At 45.2% G+C, this 22,649-nt stretch overlaps 1 protein-coding gene across 2 annotated transcripts in view; it reads right to left on the bottom strand.

Moving 5' to 3' along the window:
- KCNQ3 (potassium voltage-gated channel subfamily Q member 3) overlaps window positions 1-22,211 on the bottom strand; it is a 189,631-nt gene extending 167,420 nt beyond the window's left edge. For both annotated transcript variants that reach the window (XM_054269560.1, XM_054269569.1), the window contains exon 1: window positions 21,561-22,211. In XM_054269560.1, coding sequence (XP_054125535.1) covers window positions 21,561-21,892 — 332 coding nt within the window. In that variant the 5' untranslated portion in view covers window positions 21,893-22,211. The remainder of the gene's footprint in view (window positions 1-21,560) is intronic.
- Between the last annotated feature and the right edge of the window lie 438 nt (window positions 22,212-22,649).

Here is a 22,649-nt window from a genome sequence, read left to right as displayed (position 1 = left end):
AGCTGTGAGGGCTGAGCCTGTGCCTTGCAGGTCTGGGTTTACAGGAGTGCCCCTGTTGCTATCAGTGCCTGAACAAGTGCATTACACACCAGAGAGATAAGTCTGATAGTCACTGTCCTTTGACAGATATCAGCATTGTGCTATAATCCTGGAAAATCCTACCAACGGCATGTTCAGAGCAACAGGAAATAATGGCTGCTTAAATTACATTGTCTTAAAACACCAAAATGGAGAAAAAACCAGAGACTATTCTTGTTTATAATCTGTGTATTATCTGGCCACATTGTTCAATATCAACAGAGTCATTTGTGAAATCAATAGTGACATTTAAAATGGTCAGACTTCCAAGTTAATGTTGTATGTAGACACTGAGCAGCTTCTTCTGGCTCCTCTACAGTTCTCCAACTCAGAACTGTAGCATACAAGCTGTCTGCACCTTGGAAATCTTTTGGGGTTTTTGAAGGAAGCTGTTTGGGTTTTTAATAGCTGACTGCAATGAGAAACTACGGAAATCCGAAAGACATTTTGTCCATCTCATTTTTAATGTTTTCCAATTGTTGTCTCCAGAATAAGCTCATTCCTCCACAACCAGCAATTTTCTAGCCAGAGATTTAAATAAATCAGTGAGCAGTGATGTGCCATAGCAGCATTTCTAAAATTAGTTGCACACTTATAATTCTGATTTCCCACCTCTGCTCCTCCCTGGAGTATTCAGGCTGCAGAGCCAAAGGACACAAAACTGAACGATAAAGACAGGCATGATGTCTTACAGCTTTGCCAGAAACGTATTTTTGGCATTTATATACTACAAGCCTCTCTTCAGCCAGTTTATCTTTTAGCTCCCTTCATCTTCACCAGAATATTCAGCCAAGTTTCAGCTCAGCTTATGCTACATTGAAGTCACACTGTTTCCTGAGAGCCTCCAGCACCCTATTCAGAGCTGCTCACTCATTTTTCTTTCCTGTTGTCAGGGATAACCTCCAATGTATTTACAGATGAGAAAAGGATCCTTCTGGAAAATCCTTCTGCAGCTGAACTGAGAGAGCTAATGGGGCTCATAGTTTGTTGGGTTTTTTTCCCTGAGACACGACAAAAACCTTCCAGCAGAAAGTGCCCATTTGTTTGCTATTGAAGGAAGCCCTTTGGACCCTGCAAGTTTCATCCAGGATCTACCTCCTGGTATTTCCAGCTAAGGCTGAGGAGCTGATGTGGAGCATAGGAGCTCCATGAGGAGCACCCACAATTTTTTAAATCACAGCACACTGTCCTTAGGAAAGCTTTACTGAGGGTTGGGCTTCACCCTGGTGCCAGAGCCCAGCCCCAGCACTACAAGAACCCCTTGGCTTAGCCCTGAGTCATGGTTCTGCTGTGCCTTCCCTTCCTCCTGCTGGGAACAGCAGCTCCTCACAGATCTGTGCCAGCCCTTATTGATCCTGTGCCAGATCTTTATTGCACTCACCCCAAATCTATTAGTTGCTCTGGCATAAGCTGGAAGAGGCAAAGATGCATGAAGCTGCCTTGCTGACTTTTCTAATAGCTTTTCTCCAAAGAAGCTGTTCCTGTAGTATATACAACATTATTAACAGTTTATACTGAGGGCAAACTTTGAGTTTAGTGAGAAGCTAATGCTTCTTGTTTCACCCCTCTTCTTCTGGATCCACCTGTAAATACCCCCATTACAGTAAAATTGTAAAGTCTTTGGGCAAAGACCAGTTTTTATCTGCATTTGCAGTGAAATCACAGACCATAACTAGGTTCTTGCTACTGCTGACACACAAATATTTTAAGTGCTACTTCCCACGAACAGGCCTTCCATTTTCCTTGCTTGCTCTGCCTTCCCAAATAACAGAAAAATTAGCAAAGTTCAGCCATTGACCCTCCAGGCTGCAGTTACCGCTGTCACCTCAAGAAGTTTTGAGCATCAATGACAAAACCTCATTTCCCTTTCCAACCCTTCCAGCCCCCTTCTCTCCTCACAGTCACTTTCCTCCCCAGTTGTACCAGACACTGTGCAGCAAAACCCACTTGTTGAGACAATGCAGACTGGGAGAGCTGGATGGGCCAGAATTTCATTAAATGTGCCAATTCTGCCCCCCTTCCCTGCTTGCAGCAGCACCACATGCAGGATCCAGAGACACAAAAACAGGGTTTGCTTTCCAGACTTGCCAGAAACAAAGCCAACCTCAGCCTGTCTGCATAAATCAACAATAAAAACAACATGCATGAGCACTTGCCAGCCGAAGGATCACAACCCACCTTGAGGTTTGTACATCAGATTTAGTCCATATATCACTAAAATGCAGCAGCAGCTGCCATGAAAGGTTACAGTTCAACAGCTCAGGGTGGCCCAGAAAAGGGAGAAAACCTCAGTGTGATATGAGTCTCTGTTTTTGATTGCCTCCCTAAATCCTCTGCGTTTCCATCAGAGATGGGTCACTGCAGGAAGGGCAGAGCTGAGACAGTCCACAGGTAGGAGCAGAGGATGCACACCGGCTGCAATTTTAAACCCTCCATTCTCCTAGTTCCAATAGGCCAAGGAAAATGAGATGGAACCACAGATTTCAGGTTAAGTGAATCAAATAGATCTACCTAATCTACCAGGAGCTTGCATATGAATCTGAGTTAGTTGTGGCTGAAAAACATGGTTTGAGAATAAAACGGATGGGATCTCCAGAAACACAAACCCAACCACTCAGCAAAGAGGAGGATTAATCAAAATATCCCACCCCATCACAAGCTGTGTATGAGCAGCTAGCTGCATATGAATGCAGCTGGGAGACTGACCATGTGTGACACACCAGCCATAGAACAATGCATGTTCTTGAATTAATGTCATCAAATATTCACTCCTGTCTCTTCACACTATGAGCAAAGCAGTTCTCAGGTCCCAAAGTCAGTAGCTCCTTCATCCATGGTGAGCTGAATTGATACAAAAGAAGCTGAATTAGCCCTGAAATATGACAGCCTTTAGCTGGTTTGTCTTCTCCCCCTGGCAGTGAAAACAGCAGGATTATCAGCAATTTGTGTGTCCACAACTTGCACTCTCACTGAGCCCCACCTCAGGAACAGTGACAAAGCAGAGGAGCCTTCAGAAAGTCATTTAATCTGTGGCATAAGGGAAGACACTGCCAGTGAGGATGCCAGCCTTGCAGATGTACTTTGAACATCATTTAAAGGGCAGTTAGAGGGGACAGTCTTTCCAGTGATCCCTGAACTTTAACTCCCAATATCTTCCCAAAACAACCATGAAGGGTTTAATCCCAAATTATCAAAGAGCATTTATTAATATTGAACCATTGCTGGTTCTGGAGAGACACCACTCTCTTTTCCACCAGAGATACCATCTTCTCCTGTTCACTGGCCACTTTTTTCAGGCTGTCCTTTTCTCTGTCATTTGAGCAAGGCAGGAGCAGCCTGTGGGAGCCAAAAAATCTAGCACTATGCTCCTTCCAGTCTTCCCTTGCAGGATGTTTTTCTCTGTGCCACACATGAAAAACACTAATAATAATACTGAAGCACTGGGAATACCAATTATTACAGTAAGTACAACTGCTTTCTTGTTGAATTATACTTGTCCCAGCTGGTAATCACAGTCATTTTCTGTGTCCTGTTACGTACAAATTTGGCCCCAGCTTGGGACAAGGATCCTCTTTGCTCTGTCTGGGCAGTGCAGAGCCCAAGGGATGTCTGGGCAGGGTGAACAGCATCTCTGAGGAGGGCAGGGGTGTTCACACCTCATCAGGAGGAGGCTGGAGATTTCATGGAAGCACTGTGGTGGGACCTAGAAGGGCTGGAAGATACCTGGGATACTCTGGGAGTACAAGGATGCACATCCCAAAGGGTTTTCATCCCTGCTTGTCCCTGAAGGTGCTTCTATAATATATATAAATACACTACAAATAATTTCTGAGTTAGTAAAAAAAGCACTTGCTACATCCAAAGAGGAGTAGGGGCTGCAGTGGCTGTGTGGTACTACACCATTGCAAACACACATTCACAGGTGTGTCAGACATAACCTGTGCCATCACATTCGCCTCCTATTCATTTTCACTTATCACATGACTGCACACTGCTAATAATGTCTTTATTGCCACTAAAAATTATTTGGGAGCTTAAAAAGGGTGCCATGACATGAAGATTAATCTCAGACTAAAACTCTAATTTTACGGTAGATTTGCTGACTTATAGAGAGGCCAGTGACTTTGCCTCATCTTAAAATTACAAAAAATATAAAAAAACCCAACAAACAATGACCACTCTGCAGGTGGTCAAATTTTATAAAAGCAATAACAGAAAATTACAAAAGATCTTGCACCCTGATAGCCCTGTTGCAAGGTAGGGCATTTTATGAAACATAGAAGTAAAGAAACTGAAATTTATTGAAGAGAACTGTTGTCAGGCCATGAGAACAGCTGAAATCATCACCTCGTTATGTGCTTCTCCCAGTCCTGAGAAATCTCAGGTTTGAGAATGAAGGTCAGTTTTGAGAATGAAATAGAGGAGCCACCATCCTGAAAATGTTGAAAAATACATAGATGTAGCACCTCATGATATGGTTTAGGGGGCATGGTGGTATTCAATGAATGGTGACCCTGAAGGTCTTTTCTAACCTTAATGACTGATTCTAAGCTATTCCTCTTTTATCTGACATTTACCATGCCTGGAAGATGCAGCTGCTTTGGTGTCTCTCTTTATTCTTCACACTTTCCCCAGGCTTGGAGCTGACCCATGAGCTTGTAGGGCAGACAGGGAGGTTCCTGTTCCAGGACAGCCCAAATTGCCACAAGCACACTCTGTCTCCTAGGATCAGCTCTGAGCGTTCAGCTCTGCACTGGAATAACCAACAAAGCCTCAATCTCCTGCTCTTGGGGTGTCAGGACAGAGCTCACAGCCCTGTGCTGCCAGGAGCAGAGGACAGCCATGACATGTGCAAGGACAGTGGAGCCACCCTGAAATGAAATCACAGCCCTGGCTCTCTGCAGAGCAGGAATAGTGCAAACAGCACAGAGCTGGATTCCTCCACTTGGGCTTGCTCTCAGCACACCCAGAGCACACAGAGTCTCCTGCAGACCAACAGCAACATCAGGCTGCACACTGCAAACACTTTGGGATTAGACAAAAATGGGGAACTTGCCTAAAACAGCCCCCAAAGCACCAGGTGGGCAATTCAGTCATTTCCTCTGTACAAGCAGCACTTTCATTTAAGTGCTTCTAACATGTTGATCTACAAGAGTAGCCTTATTTCCCCTCCTCCTTGTCTTCTTCATGTTACAATGAGGTCATTCCTCTTGCCTCTCATTTTTGCCAGTTTGTTTCCAACATCTCCCTTGCCTCCTTCTGCAGCTCAGCTGCTGTGTTGTCACCATCACTGGAGCTGCTTTCAAAGCTGCTGGATTCTTCCCTGAGCTATTGCTGTCTTCTTGTCTTACCTCACTCTGAAAAACATGAAAAACATGGGCTTTATTGCTTATTTTTTCCTCTGCCTTTTTTTTTTTTTTTACCCAAGTGGGCTGAAAATCATTATTTTCTCCCTCTGGACAAGGCAGACATCAGACAGGTCCATCTGTTCTCCTTAGAGGATCAGCAGCAAAGAGACTGCATGGACACCTAAAACTTACATCCCACTCTTCAAGAGAGCTGACAGCTGAAGAAATCACCATATTGCAATTGCTTTTTAAAGTAACTGAAGAGATACAGCTAGGTGTTTGTGTTCTGAATACAATAACATTGACTTAGAGCCCTTTCCAATGAGAAAAAAAAAATAAAACCAAAACACCACATTCTGGCAATCATTATTTGGCCATCAGGGTAGGGACTACATTGACCAGAAAGACCAACAACAATTTCTGAACCCAGTCCTGCAAACCTGATAATGAGTTAAATGAGATTTACCTTCTGAATGCTCATGGAACCAGGGGGACATCAGCAGAGGTCACCATAAGGTGAGCCTAAATGGCATCACAAAAGGATTTAGGAACAAGACTGAGTCAGAATTGAGCACTGCAGAAAGTTGGTTATCTTGGTTCATGCATTCTCATGCTTTTAGAAGGGTGTTTCAGATTTTAGACTGCATGGCATGTTAGCATTTGGCAAAGTCACCTCAAGGCCAAAAAGGCTGGCTTGTTTTATCCTTGTGTCCAGAGCACTTCACAAAGTTATAATCCTCACAAGGCTTTCAACAACGTGATATGGATGAGATTCACCTCAGGGTTTGCAATGTAGATTTCTACACCTAAGCCATGTGTTGAAGCTCCTCTTACAGTCAAGGGATCCCTATTTACTTGGCACAATCAGAGTGGGGTAAATCACTGTCTCCTTCACTTCAGGATGAGCTCAAGATCAGCAATGCTCCTGTGGCCATGGTTTATATCAGCATCTGAGGAAATTGAAATGGCACATTTAGACATTTACAGTCTGCAGTAAAAACCATGTTCAGACAAATGATTGTACCTGTAAAGGCAAGAGGAATATGATTCTTATTATTACATAGACTTTTATTATACAAATTCTAGTTATATCTATATTATATTAGTTCTAATTCTCACTCCTCAAGAGCTTTATATATGTTACTACTTATTATACCAGGCCATGACAAGCCTACAGTCATCCCTGACATTATGCCAATGAAAATAACATTTCAGTAGTTTTAAGGTCTTTCTCTAGTTGAGATTATTGAGTTTAACTTTCCACCTTCCTTTTGTTCTCTGTTTTGCCTTGGGCTTTGTCTCCCAGAGCTCTCACATAAATTTGCTTTTGATTTCTTATGGTAATTGCAGTTGATCTTGAGGTCATATTCAAACCCAGTACCTGTTGTACATCTAAGGCTGTGATTGATTGGGTTTTCCCTTTGTCTCTTGTATTTACCTGGGCACAGGAGCTGCTGTGTTGGGAATTTGCCAGCATCAGTCCTCCTTCTTCCTATTCCTGAATTTCAGTCCATTTGCATTGGTCCTCTTGACTACATCACCCAAAATTACCTCCCAAAATCAATGAACAGGCATCACTGTTTTCTAGGGGCCTTTTAGGGATTAGAAAACATTTTGAGGGTGTCTTGAACATTGTCCTTTTAAAGCCTGTAACAAGTGTGGAAGGTCAATTTGAATGACCTGGTGTGAATGAGGGGGATCATGAGGGTCATTTGTGGGCCCGTACAGTTTTTTATTTGTGGGCTACAGTTTTCTGTATAAAATTGGAGACTTTGCAGATGTGCAAGCACCACTCAGTATTTTCAAGGGCATGCTCACTTTCATACACCAGCTGAAGCAGGACACCAGCGTAATTGAACCTAATGTTGAAAATCACTGGAAAACTGCATGAAATCTGAATGCATGCAAATGCCCTGACATAAAGAAGTGTATTTGGGTGGTGGTGTGTTCCTTGAACAGCTGCTAGTTTGTGTTTTGCTTGTTTTTGCAGAAATACTGAGCCAGCAACTGCTTTTAGTCATGTCAGAGAAACAATTGGATTTGGCTGCTGCACCACAAGCTTGTTCTGGACCCAGTACAAAATCTTTTTATCTTTATGGATATTCTGCTAGTGCCAGAGGCCAGGATCAAGGTCTTGCACACAACACACTTGTCCTCCCGGTAGTGTAAGACAGCTTGAGGAGTGAGGTAGATAGGAGAGATGGAGATCCCCTGGCAGAATACCAAGTGAGCACCAACCCATCCCATAGCTGCCAGAATTCACACCCTGGTGCTCACAGCCTGTTTCCTTCATGCTGGGAGCTGGTTTATCCAAACATGGAGGCTTTCCTTCCCTCCTTGCTCCTCAAAGATGAGAGAGAATTATTTCCTCTCTCATAAACCCAGTTCATTGGGTGACAAATCCAGTGCAGATGAGGTGGGGAAGTTGTGCAATAAAGGGCTGTGTTTCTGCACAGCCTTGTGTAGAATTCTTGGTGTAGGTCATGTCTGATATTGGGGCTGTAGGAGGGAGCTGGTGACCGCAACCATAAAACCATTTAAAATTGAATGTTTTAGAGGTCTCCTCTCCAGTTCACTGAGCAAGGTTAACTTCAAACTCAAACAAGGTTGCTCGGGGCTGTTTCCAGTTGAGTTTTGTGCATCTCCAAGATTTGAACTCCATTATATTGTGGGGAACAATAAATTTGGTTGCTCTTTGCAGAATACATTGTTTAATGTGTTTCGCATAGTGTGCAGACTTCTGGGCCCAGAATCACGGAGAGTTTTCTTCCTCCCCACTCCATTTAATCCTCAGTATGCATGGACAGAAGTGAGGTGTAACATCTAGACAGAGATGCTGGGCAGGTGAGGCCACTGCAGAGCAATCAATGCTCATATTTATCTACAGAGGAAGTTGTGTGTCTCTAGGCTAGCCCAAACCAGTATTGTCTGTGTTTGGGGTACTGACACTGGGAAATGCTAGGTATAGTTTTCATTAACCAGTAGAGTTCATTGAAGACAGGAAGTCTTTCCCAATGACTTTTTTTTTTTTAACAAATGTTGTCATTTGCTATTTCCACCATTTTTTCATCATTCAGAAGAATCATTCAGTCTCAACTCTACAACTCCTTCTCTCTTTCCCATCTCTTTCTCCCTGTCCCTCACTCAATCCTGTCTCCCCTCTTTTCCTTGGTGGCATTCATCACCTCACTACTGAAGAACAGCACCAATCACTGGATCTTCCATCTCTGCCTTTCCTACATTACCAAACTGGGAGAGCAGAGTTGAGTTTGACTTAAAATCCCTCAACCTAAGTGCTGATAGCAGGGTGATGGAGCTGACATGTCAAGTTGTCTCTTACTCATACATAGCTGTATTTACTTTTTTATCTTTTCTACCCCTCTTTTTTAAACTTTTTGGATTTTGACATTGAGTTCACCAATGTCAGGATTAAAACTGAGCCCTTATTCCCCCAGAGTCAGGACTCATCAAGAATTCCTTTATCCATGTGGAGCAAGGTAGGTTAGGTGCAAGATGATCTCTGAATCACCTTGTGATGGGAATATGGTATCCAGGGGTGAGGTCCTTCCAGTGGGCCCCCTGTGACTTTGGGCAAGGCTTTTTGAGTCCCTACACAAACAAATCCTTGTAGGAGAAGCTCACAGAGCTGTTGGGATCCAGGCCCACACACCTGTGAGTCACAGTTCCTGATCACTCTTTGCCCAGGGGTGGTGATGGTGTTGGGAAAAAGTGATTTATTGAAGACCTGTGGAGGTAACAGCTTCCTTGGGGTGACTCAGCTGTTCTCTCAAGGAAGAGGGAATAAGAAGTGGAGGTGGACACCCATTTATCTTCCCAGAAAGGATACAAGTGGGACTAATGTCTGTCCCTGGTCCCAGTGGTGGGAGGAAGTGGTTTAGGAGCTCAGCATAATCCATGACCTGCAGTTATTTCATGCACAGCTGGTATCACAGCTGCAGCTGCTGCTCCCAGAGTCAGGATGATAACACCATGTCCTGGTTTGCAGCTCCATTTGCTGCTGGGGTTGATGACCAAGAAATTAAAGATGGGAGCTCTTGGTGTGGCAATAAATGGACAGCAACTTTCTGTAGCAATTGAGCCAGGGTTGAATGCCTGAGTCACCACATTCCCCAGCAAATGGGATGAGAAAGAACATTTTTCCAGAGACCAAAGAAGGACATAATCACCTCCAAAGCAGCGCTTCTTTGGACACCATAGGGAAAATCTGCTGTTATAGAATAATACCTTATAGTTTTCTGGAAACAGTAACTCTAAAGAAAACATCATTAGGAGGAGTGAAGAAAAAGAGATTTTGAGCAGATGGAAACCTATCTTCATTGGCAATGCTCGTTTTCACTTACTCTACCATGAGTTAATTTCCCAGCAACTTGAAGTAGATAATGTGTTTATTAGCCTTAATCTGAGATTTCCATCAGTGTTTGTTCCAGGCTATGAAGATGAAGTTTCTGTTTTACTAGAGGGCTTTTTAATTGCATAAATGACGATATAGCATGATTGGAAGGTGATGCAAGATAAATTCAGGCTATACATAAGGCCTAATAGCAGATCAGAAATCTGCTGAAAGAATTAGCGCAAGAAATTATCAATTTTCCACTTGTCATTTTTAAACCAAACTTGGAGAATTTTCTAGAAGACAGCTGTAGACTGTATCTTAGCTGCAAAATGCGGGCTAAATCAATGATTTTGTATATTCTTGTCTGGTGATTAAGTAGGACTGCAAGGTATAGCCAGGAATATGATAGGTTTGGGTGTTGCTGTTTTCTTGTTGTTGTTTTTTAGGTTTTCTTTTTTTTTAATTTTAGCAACAGATAAGCAAATGAGCAATGAATTAAATCAGGAAAAGGAGATTTACTTGTATCTTAATTGTATTTTTAAGATCATAATGTAACACAACAGAAGTAGTAGCAGCTACAGTAATTGTGCTGGGATGCTTAAGATGAAATGTCTGTAATGTAATAATAAAAATTAAAAAACTGTAATAATAAGAATCATATTCCTCTTGCCTTTACAGGTACAATCATTTGTCTGAACATGGTTTTTACTGCAGACATTTACCAAAGCTCAGTTCCTGCTATAGACAAGGGAGAGCTGCTCAGTGGAGTTGAAGCTGTGATTAATCTCTATGTAAAGCAGACCCTCACATCTGATTGGATGAATTCCACCCTAAAATCTACTGATTGCATTAACTAAATCTCCACTGACTATAAAGAGAAGCTAAATACCTACTGGACACACAGAACTATACATGAACATATTTACATTTAGCTTTGATCCTTGCCCCTCAGATCAGGTAGAAAGTTTCCCATTCCTCAGGTGTTTTCAGTGCAAATCCCTAAATTTAAATTAGTCCCATGAGGTCTCCTTTGCAGTCAGGGAAGAGTTTCAGGCACTGCAAGATGTGATTAATCTCACCCATTTTCAAATTGTCTTTAGAATGAGATTAATTGCACTCCAGAAATTTCCATTTCCTGTTTTTCTTCAGCAGCTATGAAAGAATTCCAGACAGCTACCTCAGATAATGTGCTAGATGGATGGATCCCACTGTGGAAAGACTGACACTCAAGCCCTGAGGAAGAGCAGGGAAATGCAGTTTGTGGAAGGAATTTAACACTGAAGAGAGCAGTGGATTTGACACTGTACTGTGTGATAGTTCCATATTCTGAGAGCAGGAATTGTCATGAGCCTCTGCCAGATCCCATCTCTGCACCCAGGACCTGACAAGGTAATGGAGCAACATCTACAATAATGAGTGAGATACAACCAGGAGAAATATCCAAATATCAGCATCCACACAACTAGGAACATCTTCACATTTTACACCAGAAGATTGTTAATGAATGATCAGTGGGCTCTTCCTCCTGGATTTCTACCACAAAAATGTATTTTTTTGTTAATATGCCAAGATGTGGGGGTGAAGTGTTGAAACCTCCATGGGAGTTTGAGCAGCACAAGCAGCATTGAAACAGAAGAGGCAAAAGCCATGGCAAAGTCCCATGAACAGGAAGGAGAAAAGATGCAGAATGTAAAATATGGTACTGAACACTCACCTAGGGTGCAACCTGTATTGTTTCAGTGGGGTAGGGTTTATTAGGCCTTTGTCTAAGTGAAAGGTCTTATCCCAGGGGTAATGGTTTGAAACTAAGAGCATCAACTTAGACTAAATATAAGGAAGAATTTTTTTAAAATGAGAGTGATAAAACACTGGCACGGGTTGTAGATGCCCCATCCCCAGAAACATTCAAGGCCACTTTGGACGGGGCTTTGAGCAACCTGCTGAAACTGAAGGTGCACCTGCCCACAGCAGCAGGGCTGGACTAGACTTTTAAAGGTCTCTTCCAACAAAGATTCTATCCCAAAAGTGGCTTTTTGCATGGACTCAGGAGGAAAACCTCAAAGTGGTAAGATTTCACATATAAGAATTATGTCTGTTCTATTAACCCAAGGATGCTCATCCCAGCTCTGTGTCCCTGAGGCCAGCTGGCACGAGCAGTGTCCACACCTCTGACCTCACCTCCAGAGCAGGGAGCTCCCCAGACTCCTCCTGGGAGCGGTGCCAGGTCTGTGGCAGCACCTGAGCTGTGCTCAGTCACTCAGTCACCAACAAATCCACCACCCAGCAGTGTCCTGCTGTCAGCCAGAGTGTGTCACTGCTTCGGAACAGCTCTGACAATCAGCCAAGACATGGCAATGACTGCTCTGGGCATGGGCAGAGCTGCTGCCATAGCTGCAGAGCAGGGCTGGTCCTGGTGCAGGCACAGAAGGAGTCTGGGTGTGATCAGGGAGCCCCAGCTGTGTGCACTGAGATTCTCACAGCACATCTCACAGGAGCAACAGTGCTAGCAAAGGTGGAAGAGCAAATTCCAGTTGGTGTAATTACCTTCCTAAACAAATTCCCCTGCAATTTCAATCAGCTGCTCTTGACATTCCCTCCTCAAGGTGTAATCCCTCCTCATAAACCCTCTGAGCCTGCATGGAGAGGCATGAGGGCAGCAAAGATAAGCAGAGCTGGTTCTGCACTGCTGAGAACTCGTGGGCAGCTCCCCACCAGGAGCTCTGGGGGTTTCACTATCAGCCTCTCAGCAGCTGCATTGCTTCTCCTCCATCCCCACTGAAAGCTGAAAATTTTACACTCTGAATTTACAGTCAGTGGAGAATGTCCTGTAAAGAGTGTTCTGGTTTAAGATTAACATCTCTGTCATTGACCCAAAGTTAGGTATGGCCCAACTCTAATGGCTCCTATAAAGCATAGAAGAGCTAGGCTAGGACCTGGATGGTTTGGGATATTTAAGCTTTCAGCATTGCTTTATCTCTACTCCAGTGGTGGATGGCACCAGGAACAATTAATTATTTTGCTGTTTGATACACACACCATGTCAAAAGCATGAAAAATCTGAGATGGAGAGATAACAATTAAAAGCACATCACAGAAATAAACAGATAAACATAGCCTGAAACTCAGGTTTGAACAAAAATAAATGAGGAAATATTTGCAGTTTTGACACAGGTGCAATATGTCATAAAACTTTGGTTTCCTATTAAGTATTTAGTTTTATTAACTATTAAGTATTTGGTTTAGTATTTAGTACTAAGTTTCTCCCAGTATTCAGATGACTGGGAGAAAGTATATGACACTAAAAACTGGATCCAGAGCTATAAATAAAACCCTAACAAATTACATTGTATTAGCCAGGAAGCAGGGAAGTTATTATTTAATAAAATGCTGAATTGTGTTTTTTAGTTCTGGCCATACTGTTTCCTTAATGATCTAGAAAAAGAACTAAATTGAATGTTAGCAAAATTGTGAGGTACTAATCTAGAAGGTGATCAAAACACTAGTGAGAACAGAATAACGTAAATATAAAAGCACTTGAGATTTTTAAAAAAGCACCACTGGAGAGTCAACATGACAATCACAAACTAACTCAGGCTGCCAAAGGAGTGCAAAGCACATTCCTGCAGCTCTCAGCCACAGCTCTGGAAACATGGGGACAAGTGAGATCCAGGGATCCATGGAATGAAATAAAGTGTGGGAAGTCAAAGGAAATAAAAGAGAACAGAAACCCAGAGAGGATGAGGATTCCCCCTCTGTCACTGCCATACAATTGATCTCTGCAACTCCATGCACCAGCAACTGAGGAAAATCGAAGCAGGGAAGACTTTGGCAAGACTGATCATGAGGGAGAGGGAGTCAAAGCAAAAGCCATCTCAAGAGACACCAGAGGTGCCTCATGTCAGGGTCTCAGCATCTCTCCACAGAGAGATTTAGCAGAGAGATTGGTGTAATAGTGGTGTAATATTTAGAGATATTACAGCTTCCCTTCTGCATGGCTTGCACCACTGAGGAGGACAAGGTGGTGTCCTGGTGACTACAGCCAGAGGTGGTTATTGAGCTGTGGGAAGGCTGAAGTTGGGTGATGGATCCTGTGAAGAACTGCAGCTCAGGAGGATTCCACCAGGCCTGAGCAGAACAATGAGCTGGCTGTACAGAGGAAGATGATGATGGTACCTCATGCTGCTTTCCACCAAATCCCAGTCACAATCTTCTGCTCTGGACTATCTCAGTGCCACCTTGGACAGATTCCTCCTGACTTCAGAGGGACCTTATATTTGCTCCAAGTTAAACACACATTTAAGCAATGTGCTCACTTAAGACTGGGGAAGGCAATTTACAGATTTCCAGCCTGGAAATTCTCCAAAAGTGCCTTTTTCCAAGTAGGTTACCAAAACCTAAATATCCCAGGGCATGTCCCTCTCTCCACAGAAAATGCTAAGTTTCCCAGCTACCATCCTAAGACACTTAACAGATCTCGTAGAGCTTATTCCCTGCAAAACTATTAATATTTAAGTTATCCCATTTAATACAGGATCTGCCAGAAGCAATAGCAGATGCATGGCTCCATTCTTTCTGTAAAGTTTCATGCACAAGAGAGTATGGCATTCTTAAGTAAAAAAGGGACTATAATGTTATTAAACACAAGAATAAACATTATTATTTATTGATATCATGCAAGGCTGATCATGGTAGCACCCAGCCACCTGGCTGTGTCTAGCGTCACCAGTCATTTATGTTTGTAAACAACATATAAATTATCTTAAGGCTCACTTGATCAATTTTGATCAGAAAGTTTCTTCCAGCTATTAAATCAAATTCCTCAAGTTCAGACCTTGTTTAGAATATGCATTGTCCTTGAATATGCCATTGTCTGACCTTCCACATGCATCTCAATGCCACAAAGGACTTGTTGACAGTCAAGGGATACAGAATTATGCTCTACATACATGCACAGGTTTGCATGTTGGGTAGGCTATAAATAAAAATTATTCAATCAAGTGATATTTGAAGATGAGGGCTATCAAAAAAAAAAAAAAGAAATGTGCTGGTTGAGTGGATTCTGAGGTGACCTTTGGGAGAAGTAGGAATGGCTGGGGCACCTTCATGTTCACCTGCACACAAAAGCACACTGATAGATGACTGGCATTATATGTATGTATTATTTTTTAATCCAGCTGTTAAGATGGATTGGTGTTAAATTAGGCTTTAGTTCCTATTTATTTCCATTAAATTTGTTTTGAGTGTTCCTACATTTTACAACAAAATGAGCAAAACAAGCATAGAAAGCCTCTCCCTGCTCATTTTTGTACCATTTCCCGAATCTCTCTTTCAGATGAAAACAAGAAGTAAAGCTCAGGTGTCCTCTGCACCCAGCAGCTGTCCCAGACCCTGCTGTGCCCTCCCATGATCCATTGTTTGCAGCAAGGAACAAACAGAGGCTGGGAAGAGGCTGGGATGGCTTTTATGAGGAGTGATACCTTTGACCAGAGCCCAGGCTGGAGAACCTGAGATAAATCTGGTCCTGGGCTTTCCCACTGACAGTGTCGCCAGAACTGCTGGGGTGGCACTGAGCTGCTGCTGCTCCTCACACCAAGTCTCTCAAAAGACAAAAAAAAAGTGATTTTCTGCCTGCTGCAGTGGCTATCCTATATCATTGCTTGTCAAACTGATTAAATTTGGGACTGTTCAGTTTTATAGACCTAACACCAGGGACTGTGGCTTCTATTTGAGGAGCTATTCCTCAGCTGAGCTGGCAGAGTGAAGGCCCAGCTGCAGAGTGTTTGCTGGCACTGGCAGTGCTGCTTCCCCTGACATTGCAGGGATTCCCCTGCCCATCCAGAGGAGGCTGCTCTGAGCTGGGGAGCAAACTTGCAGCAGGGTGCTCAGGGACCTGCAGGGCCTGGGGGACACTGAGGCACACCCTGTGCACCAGGCAGCCCTGGAGCCATGGCAGCACAGAAACTTGGCAAGGGACAGTGCAGTAATGGCACCATGGATTACAGGGCAAACCAATCCAACCTGGGGGCACCCACTGGGGGGTGGGCCTTGCTCTGAGCACTGATGCCCTTTCACAAAGATTTGGGGCTGCAGGTGAACACTTATTCCCACCAAAGGGCCTGGTCCATAATTTCAAAGGAAGTTTGGATGGTTAAACAAGCATTGGGCACCTGTGAGCTGCTGAGGGGACTCCAGAGCTGCAGCTGGGGATCACCAGCCACCCATTACCTCTCGGGCGGGCTGTTTTGTTCTCTGCCCCGAGATGCACAGGATGGTTCTGCAGCAGCCCATGCTTTCGAAGAATGAGTCTGGACTCTTCACTTCTCGGTCTTCAGGTTGTTTATTAACTCTTATCTACAAAATTTTCTTTTTGCCCAGCCGAGGTCTGCAAAGCAAGGCAGCTACAAGGACTCTGACTGCCCCTGGGCAGTGTTGTCTTTTTATACTACAAACTATAATACGTATACCATATTTACTCTTAATTCCCAATACCTATCACCTATGTTAGACAGTGCACCTCTACTCTAAACCAATCCCCAAGTGCCAACATCACTGCAGAAAATGGAGAACAAGAAGAAGAAAGAAGGACTAGACACGCCCTGATTCCTCCATCTTGTTCCCATAACCCCTATACCAAAAATCCTAAAATCTATATTTTCACCCTGTGAATACTCTATTATTACACCATTCAAACCTGTGTGGCTTTGACATCCCTACACCAGGCTGGCAATTCATTGGAAGGGTCAAAATCAAGCCACTAGGTGTTCCAGGCAGCATGCCAGGGTGTCTGAGCCCCCTGACAGGATTCTCAACAACTCTGGACATCCGAAGGGATGTGCTGAGTTCCCACAACTACCCAGGCACTGCTTTCCCCAGGCTGTGCTACCCCTTGTCCTTCCCCCAGCAAATCCCAGCTTTGTTCTGTTGTGCCAGCTGATGCCAGCAGCTGAGCTACAGCCACATCCCCCAGGGCACTCACAATCCCAGGGCAGCTCCTCAAGCCTCGGTGGAGCTGCAGGAGCAGAGGTGTCTGGTGAGGTCTCCAATGACTAAGACTTCATTAGATTTTACAAAGTATACTGCAGAATATTTATCCATGCATTATGATGAATTAGCATCAATAATTAAAGCAGAACTCATATTGGCACACACATAAGCAAAGGGCACTTGCTAATGGACCAGGCTGGCTCTGCTGCCCAAGGGACTCACTCAGATACAAGTCCAAGCCAAAAAAGCCAAGAAAGGATTCATAGCTGTCCCTCTTTTTACCCCAAACCTTCTCCCATCTCCCTCCAGATGGCTCACAGAGGGAGAGCACATCTTATGGAGCATCTCCTGAAGGGCGATGAGGAAAATAATGGAAAGCCTCCAGACCTTCACCCTGCTCCCCAATCCCATGACACTCTTTCCTGCAAGCAGCCCACCTACAGTCAGTCAGGCAAGAGGTGCTTCCCAGAAACGCTGATTTGATAGATCTCATGACTCTGCCTCCTCTTCTTATTCCAGGTATTAGGCAAAACTGAGAGAAGATGGCATGGCAAACAGAGAAGGGCTCTCTAATGTTCCCCATGGCTTCCCCCTCACATCAGCAGGGCCATCGTGGGGATCTACACCAGCAGAGTGCAGGTGATGCTGCACACTTCCCCAAAAGCAATATCTAATCCCAAACCTTTATCTAGTCTTTTTTTCCGTGAAAGTAAAGGCTGTAGTTGTCTCAGAAGATGATATGAAAATGAGAATATCTCCTAGTTACCTCTCCTTCATCCTCTCTTTAAGTCAGGTTAAAAATTTTCCACAAATTGCAATTCTAAACAATCTGTATTATGTTACCTTTCTGTACTCTGCCCTTTATCCACCGAATATTTTGTGCTTACAGCTAAAAAAAACACTGGAAAAATAAAAAATCTTACTTGTTTCAATTTTTCATTCTACTTATTAATGCTTCTGTGCATAAATAAAGCATTTGGATGGTTTGTGGAGGCAGACAGGTCTTGAGTCTGTCTCCCTGACCACAGCACACATCCCACGAGGCACAACTGCAGGGGTTTCCTACAAAATATTGCACTGCCTAACACAAAGGAAAATACAGAATATCATGGGAACATCAGCTGTACCTACAGTGACATGAGCTCAGAAAAGAACAGGGATAGGCTGTAGCCTGACCTGCAACTCCCAAGAGACATTTCCAAATTAAATATCTCAGAATCTCAGGTTATTTTATTTTATTTTACTTTATACTGAAAATGTTCAGCTAGAGTTTAGCTTTACAGACATGAAGTTTTTCATGGGGAAAAACATTTTTTTCTTACCAAGTAGGACCACTAAGACATTGCCATATTGCCAAGAACACCAAGAACCCTGATGACCCAGCAAAGGGGCACATCATGAGTGATAAAAGATAAATCTTTTGTCTAGTAGAGCTACTAGAAAGCAAATGTTTTCAGATGGGGAAGGAAACAGGGCTGGTTTCTTTAGGGACCAAATCCCCAAGGACAGGCTTGGATAAATTCACTTGTGCAGAACAAAGAAGAAGGAAGAATCACAAGGAAAGTATCTCACAACACTTTCTCTTAATTAATGCCAGTGAAAGCTGAATGCTATAATTTCCATCAGGAATTACTCCCTTTCTCCACTGCACCTCTGTCCCTAGGGCTTGGCAGGGCCTGATCCCATTTATGAGCTCTCCTTGAATGACTTCCTCAAACAGAATTATTTCAGAGCACCCAATGGCAACCAAAGCCTCCTTTATGTGCACATTCCAACAGTGAGATCCACAGGATCCTGGATCTTTGTTTATGTGCACATTCCAGTAGTGAGATCCACAGAGGATCCTCCTTTATGTGCACATTACAGCAGGGAGATCCACACAGGACCCTGGAGCCTCCTTTGTGTGCTCATTACAGCAGTGAGATCCACACAGGATCCGGACCCCTCTGCAGCCAGATGTGCATCTCTGCATGATTTAACGAGATCCCATCAGTGCCACTCTTTCAAAAGTTGTGGCATGCAGAGTTTTCACCAAGAGCTTGCCACAGCCCCCTCCTGCCCCTCACACAACACCCTCAGCAAGGATGGAAAAGTTTCAACCCTCTTGCATCAGCAGCTCCCTGCCTCCCAGACCCTGGGATACACACAATATTGGAGTGCTTTGCATCATCTCTTCCTTAAACACCTCTGAATGCATGGATCTACAAGGAATTCATCACATCCAGCCATCCTCAAATCCCTTCTGGCCCTCAGCTGCTTATTCTCTAGTTATTTGTATTTGACAGCAACAATCTTACTGGTTAATTTTGGGTGCATGGCACTTACTGCAAAGTTACTCAGATGAGACAAATAATAATATGTCATTAAGATAACATAAATGGGACTTCTCTTGAAAATTAAAACAAGATGAAATTTATAGATTTTATGGGAAGACTGGCAATCTCTCACCTTCCCAAGGAAAAGTGTAAACTATTCTAGTGTGAAAAGAAACACGGAGAGACTGCTGGGATGGAACTACACTGTGTCACAGCAGCACCTCCAAATGAGAGAGACTCCTTTAAAGAAGGAAAAAAGGTTAAAAGACAATCCATTTGAAGGCAAGAATAAAGACTTTGGGTATCAACTGAGATGCTGCTTCCCCACAGCTCCTGCTCTCAAGCAGGTCCTCCTCCTCCAGTGGCAGGAGCAAGCTCTGTCAGCCACATCCCAGCACACTCCTCCATCACTCTCACCAGATTCCTTTTGTAGGGTTGGATCCTACAGTGAGGTAAGACCCCACAGCTTCATCTGAGTTCAGAGGGAGCTGAGACTGAACAGAAACTCAGTGGGGCCAATTTGGACAGCAAGATCCTCTGGATGTCCTGGGGAGGGATGGAGTGTCTATGCTGGGCTGACAACTTGTGTGTTTTACTTCCTGTAAGGATAAAGACTTCAAAAAGTGTTTTGTTTCATTTTCATTAATATTGAATTTGGCACCGATGGTTTTCACAAGATTGTTACTGACTTTTGTGAGTCAGACTGACATTTCAGTTTTGCAGGAGTGAGTAGTCATCAAAGAGAACTTGACCACACAGTGTCAGGTCCACTCCTAAGAAGAATCAAACCTTACAAATGTCATCATTTTTTCCCCATTCTGTGATCCATATTGCATAAGCACCTTAAGGTCAACCACACATCTAAAGAGTTATCTAAAATGAATGCTCTAACTTGGAAATTCTTATAGCACTGTAAATAAATGTCAATTGTTTATATTATATTCAATTCAACTCAATTCAATGAATTCAATATTCAGTTACAGTATTGTCAATTGTCTGAATCTCTCAGCTCACCTGAGCCTCTCCAGACACATCCACTGTCCCATTGCTTATATCCAGACATGAGCCCAGCTATCACAGAGGGCTGCAAACTGCTTGGAATGCTCTGCTGTGTGCTAAAGCCTCACTGAGGGGTGTGGGCTGGCCAAGGCAGGATGAAAGGGGTGTCCCTCTGTCCAGCTGTCACTTTCTCCAGCAGGATTATGCAATACTGAACACAACAGCAAGCTCCAGACCTAAGAGCCTTCCCAGCAAAACACACTTCAAGTGCTGCCACTGCCTGCTTGCTAGCATGAGTTTTCCTATGGCAAAAAGAGGTGAAAGAACCAAAAAAGTGTCGCAGTTTCCAGTTTCAGATTTTAAGCTGGAAAACAAGACCTGAGTCCCAAGATATACTTGATGAATAAACACTGAAAAAAGGGGAGCAGCAGTGAATGAGTGGTACGCAAGCAGCACTCTGTAGTGATGGTTGCCTTCTAACTCTTGCTCAGGGCTAAAACACTGTGAACATAATAAAAACGTGCCTGAAGGTAAAATCACAGCTCTACACTCAAGTTGTTTATTTGCAGGTGCAAGGACTATACCAATGATCAGTACTTCCCGAGAGCCAGGCTCACAACCCATGCAGCCTAGAGAGCTTTGTTTGTCTTTGGCAAATAAACCAATTTCAAAAATCACTGCTTAAATCCTCTGTCACATAGAGCTCTGCACACCTTCTAGTGCCAAAGAAAAACACTATCACCGTGATCACTCAAACACATTCACAACACTAAAACAAACATTTATTTTAATACGACTCTGCCAACTCCATTCCGTGATGTTGACAGAATGATCTTTTTGATATTCCTTACGACAACTTAAGGCAACAGAATTTTTAGGAATGCAAACCAATTGTCATTCTCTTGACTTGTCACCTATGGGCCATAAAACGAGTTTATTTCCTCTCGGTTCACTTGTGGTCAGTGTAACTTTCTGGTTGACAGCGCTGCAATGCTCGGGTTTCATGCACTGCGGGGTGATGCTTATCGGACCGAAACCCGATGGTTTTCATTTGACGCTTTTAGCTACGGAAGGGATCGGTTCGCCCGCGGTCTGCAAGAGCAGCTGAGCCTCACGCTCCGGGCTGAGCTGAACTGGCCGCGTTCCCTGGAGCACTTCGAGCCTTAAACCCGCCCGGAGCTTGGGTTTTTCTGGCATCCCTCCTCCGGTGCCTCAGACACACCGGCTCGGGAATGCCACTCCAAGGCAACGTGGAGGTACGGGCAAGTCAGAAACACAGAGTTACGAGCAGCTGCTCCTTTTGGAAAACCCGACGACATAAGAGAAATAAAACCGCTCAGCAGCACACCCCGTAGCAGACCCTTGCTCCAGGCACCCGGAGCGCCTCACCCCGAGGATGATAAAGCAAAACGCTGCTGATAAACCCCCCGGGGCAGCCCCAGCCGCGCCCCCGGAGCCCCGCTCTGCGCCCCGCGTACTCACACGAAGGCGTGATAGAGCAGCGCCCAGCCGCGGGGTCGTTCCAGGGCGTCGTAGATCAAAGTTTGGATGCGGCGGTACCTGGCGTGGTTCCGCTTCACCGGGCGGCTCAGGGGGGTCTTCGCCAGCAGCCCCAGTCCCGGCGGGCTCCGCTTGCCGCCCTCCTCCTTCCCGCCGCCCTCCAGCAGCAGCGTCCCGTCGCGGTCGCCGCCGGTGCCCAGGGCCAGCGAGCCCTGCTCGGGGTCGCCGCCGGCCGCCGCTCGCCGCCCCGCCGCCGCCGCCGCCCCGCCGGCCGCGCTACCGCCCGCCGCGCCGCGCCGCGCCTTCAGCCCCATGGTCGGGCCCCGGAGGCGAGCTGCAGATCGGCGGCGACAGCCCCGGGAGCCCCAGGGCCATGATCCGAGCTCCCCGTCCCTCCCCCCAAAATGACTTCTCTATATATTTATATAGATATATTCATCTGTGAATGTATTTGTGTGTGTATATATATATATGTATACATATATATATATATCTGGAGGGAGGGGGTAGAAGCGGTGGGCAGGGGAGGCGGTCACATCCCCGTCAGGTCACCCCCGCCGGCGGGCAGCGGGCGGGCAGGAGCGCGGCGCGCACCTGGGCCGGCGCGAGGGAGGGGAATCATCGCGGAGTTTATTTACCAGCCCGATGCCCGAGCCCCTTCTTCCCCCCACCCCCACCCCGCCTCCTCTTCCTCCTCCTCCTCCTCCTCCCAGCTCCTGCCTCCCCCCAGCCCTCACGTTAGGGAGTGGCCCATTGTATGCAGCCAGCAAATAGCCCGGCGCCCGCCCCCCGCTCCCCCAGCCCCGGCTGTCGAGTCATCCGCGGTGTGGGGGACACCGGCCCCGGCCCCCCGCCACGGCACTGCCCCCCTCCCCGTGTCCCCCCACCCCCCGGGTGCCGCCCCCCAGCAGCCGCCGCCGGCGCGGAGCGGGGAGATCCCGGCAGCCGGCGGAAGGGGAGACCCCGCTCGGCTCCCGGGGATCCCCCTGCAGCATCACAGCCCCCCTCCCCCGCTGCGGCTGCAGGGAGGGAGAGGAGGGGAGGGGAGGGCATTCCCGGCCCCCGGCGGGG

Source organism: Melozone crissalis, unplaced genomic scaffold (genome assembly GCF_028551555.1).
Source record: "Melozone crissalis strain CALT ecotype California unplaced genomic scaffold, PUWL_Pcris_2 ptg000002l_1, whole genome shotgun sequence".
In the NCBI taxonomy this organism is placed as follows: Eukaryota; Metazoa; Chordata; class Aves; order Passeriformes; family Passerellidae; genus Melozone; species Melozone crissalis.
The sequence above is the reverse complement of the archived record's forward strand: the minus strand, read 5'-3'. Positions and strand labels throughout refer to the sequence as shown.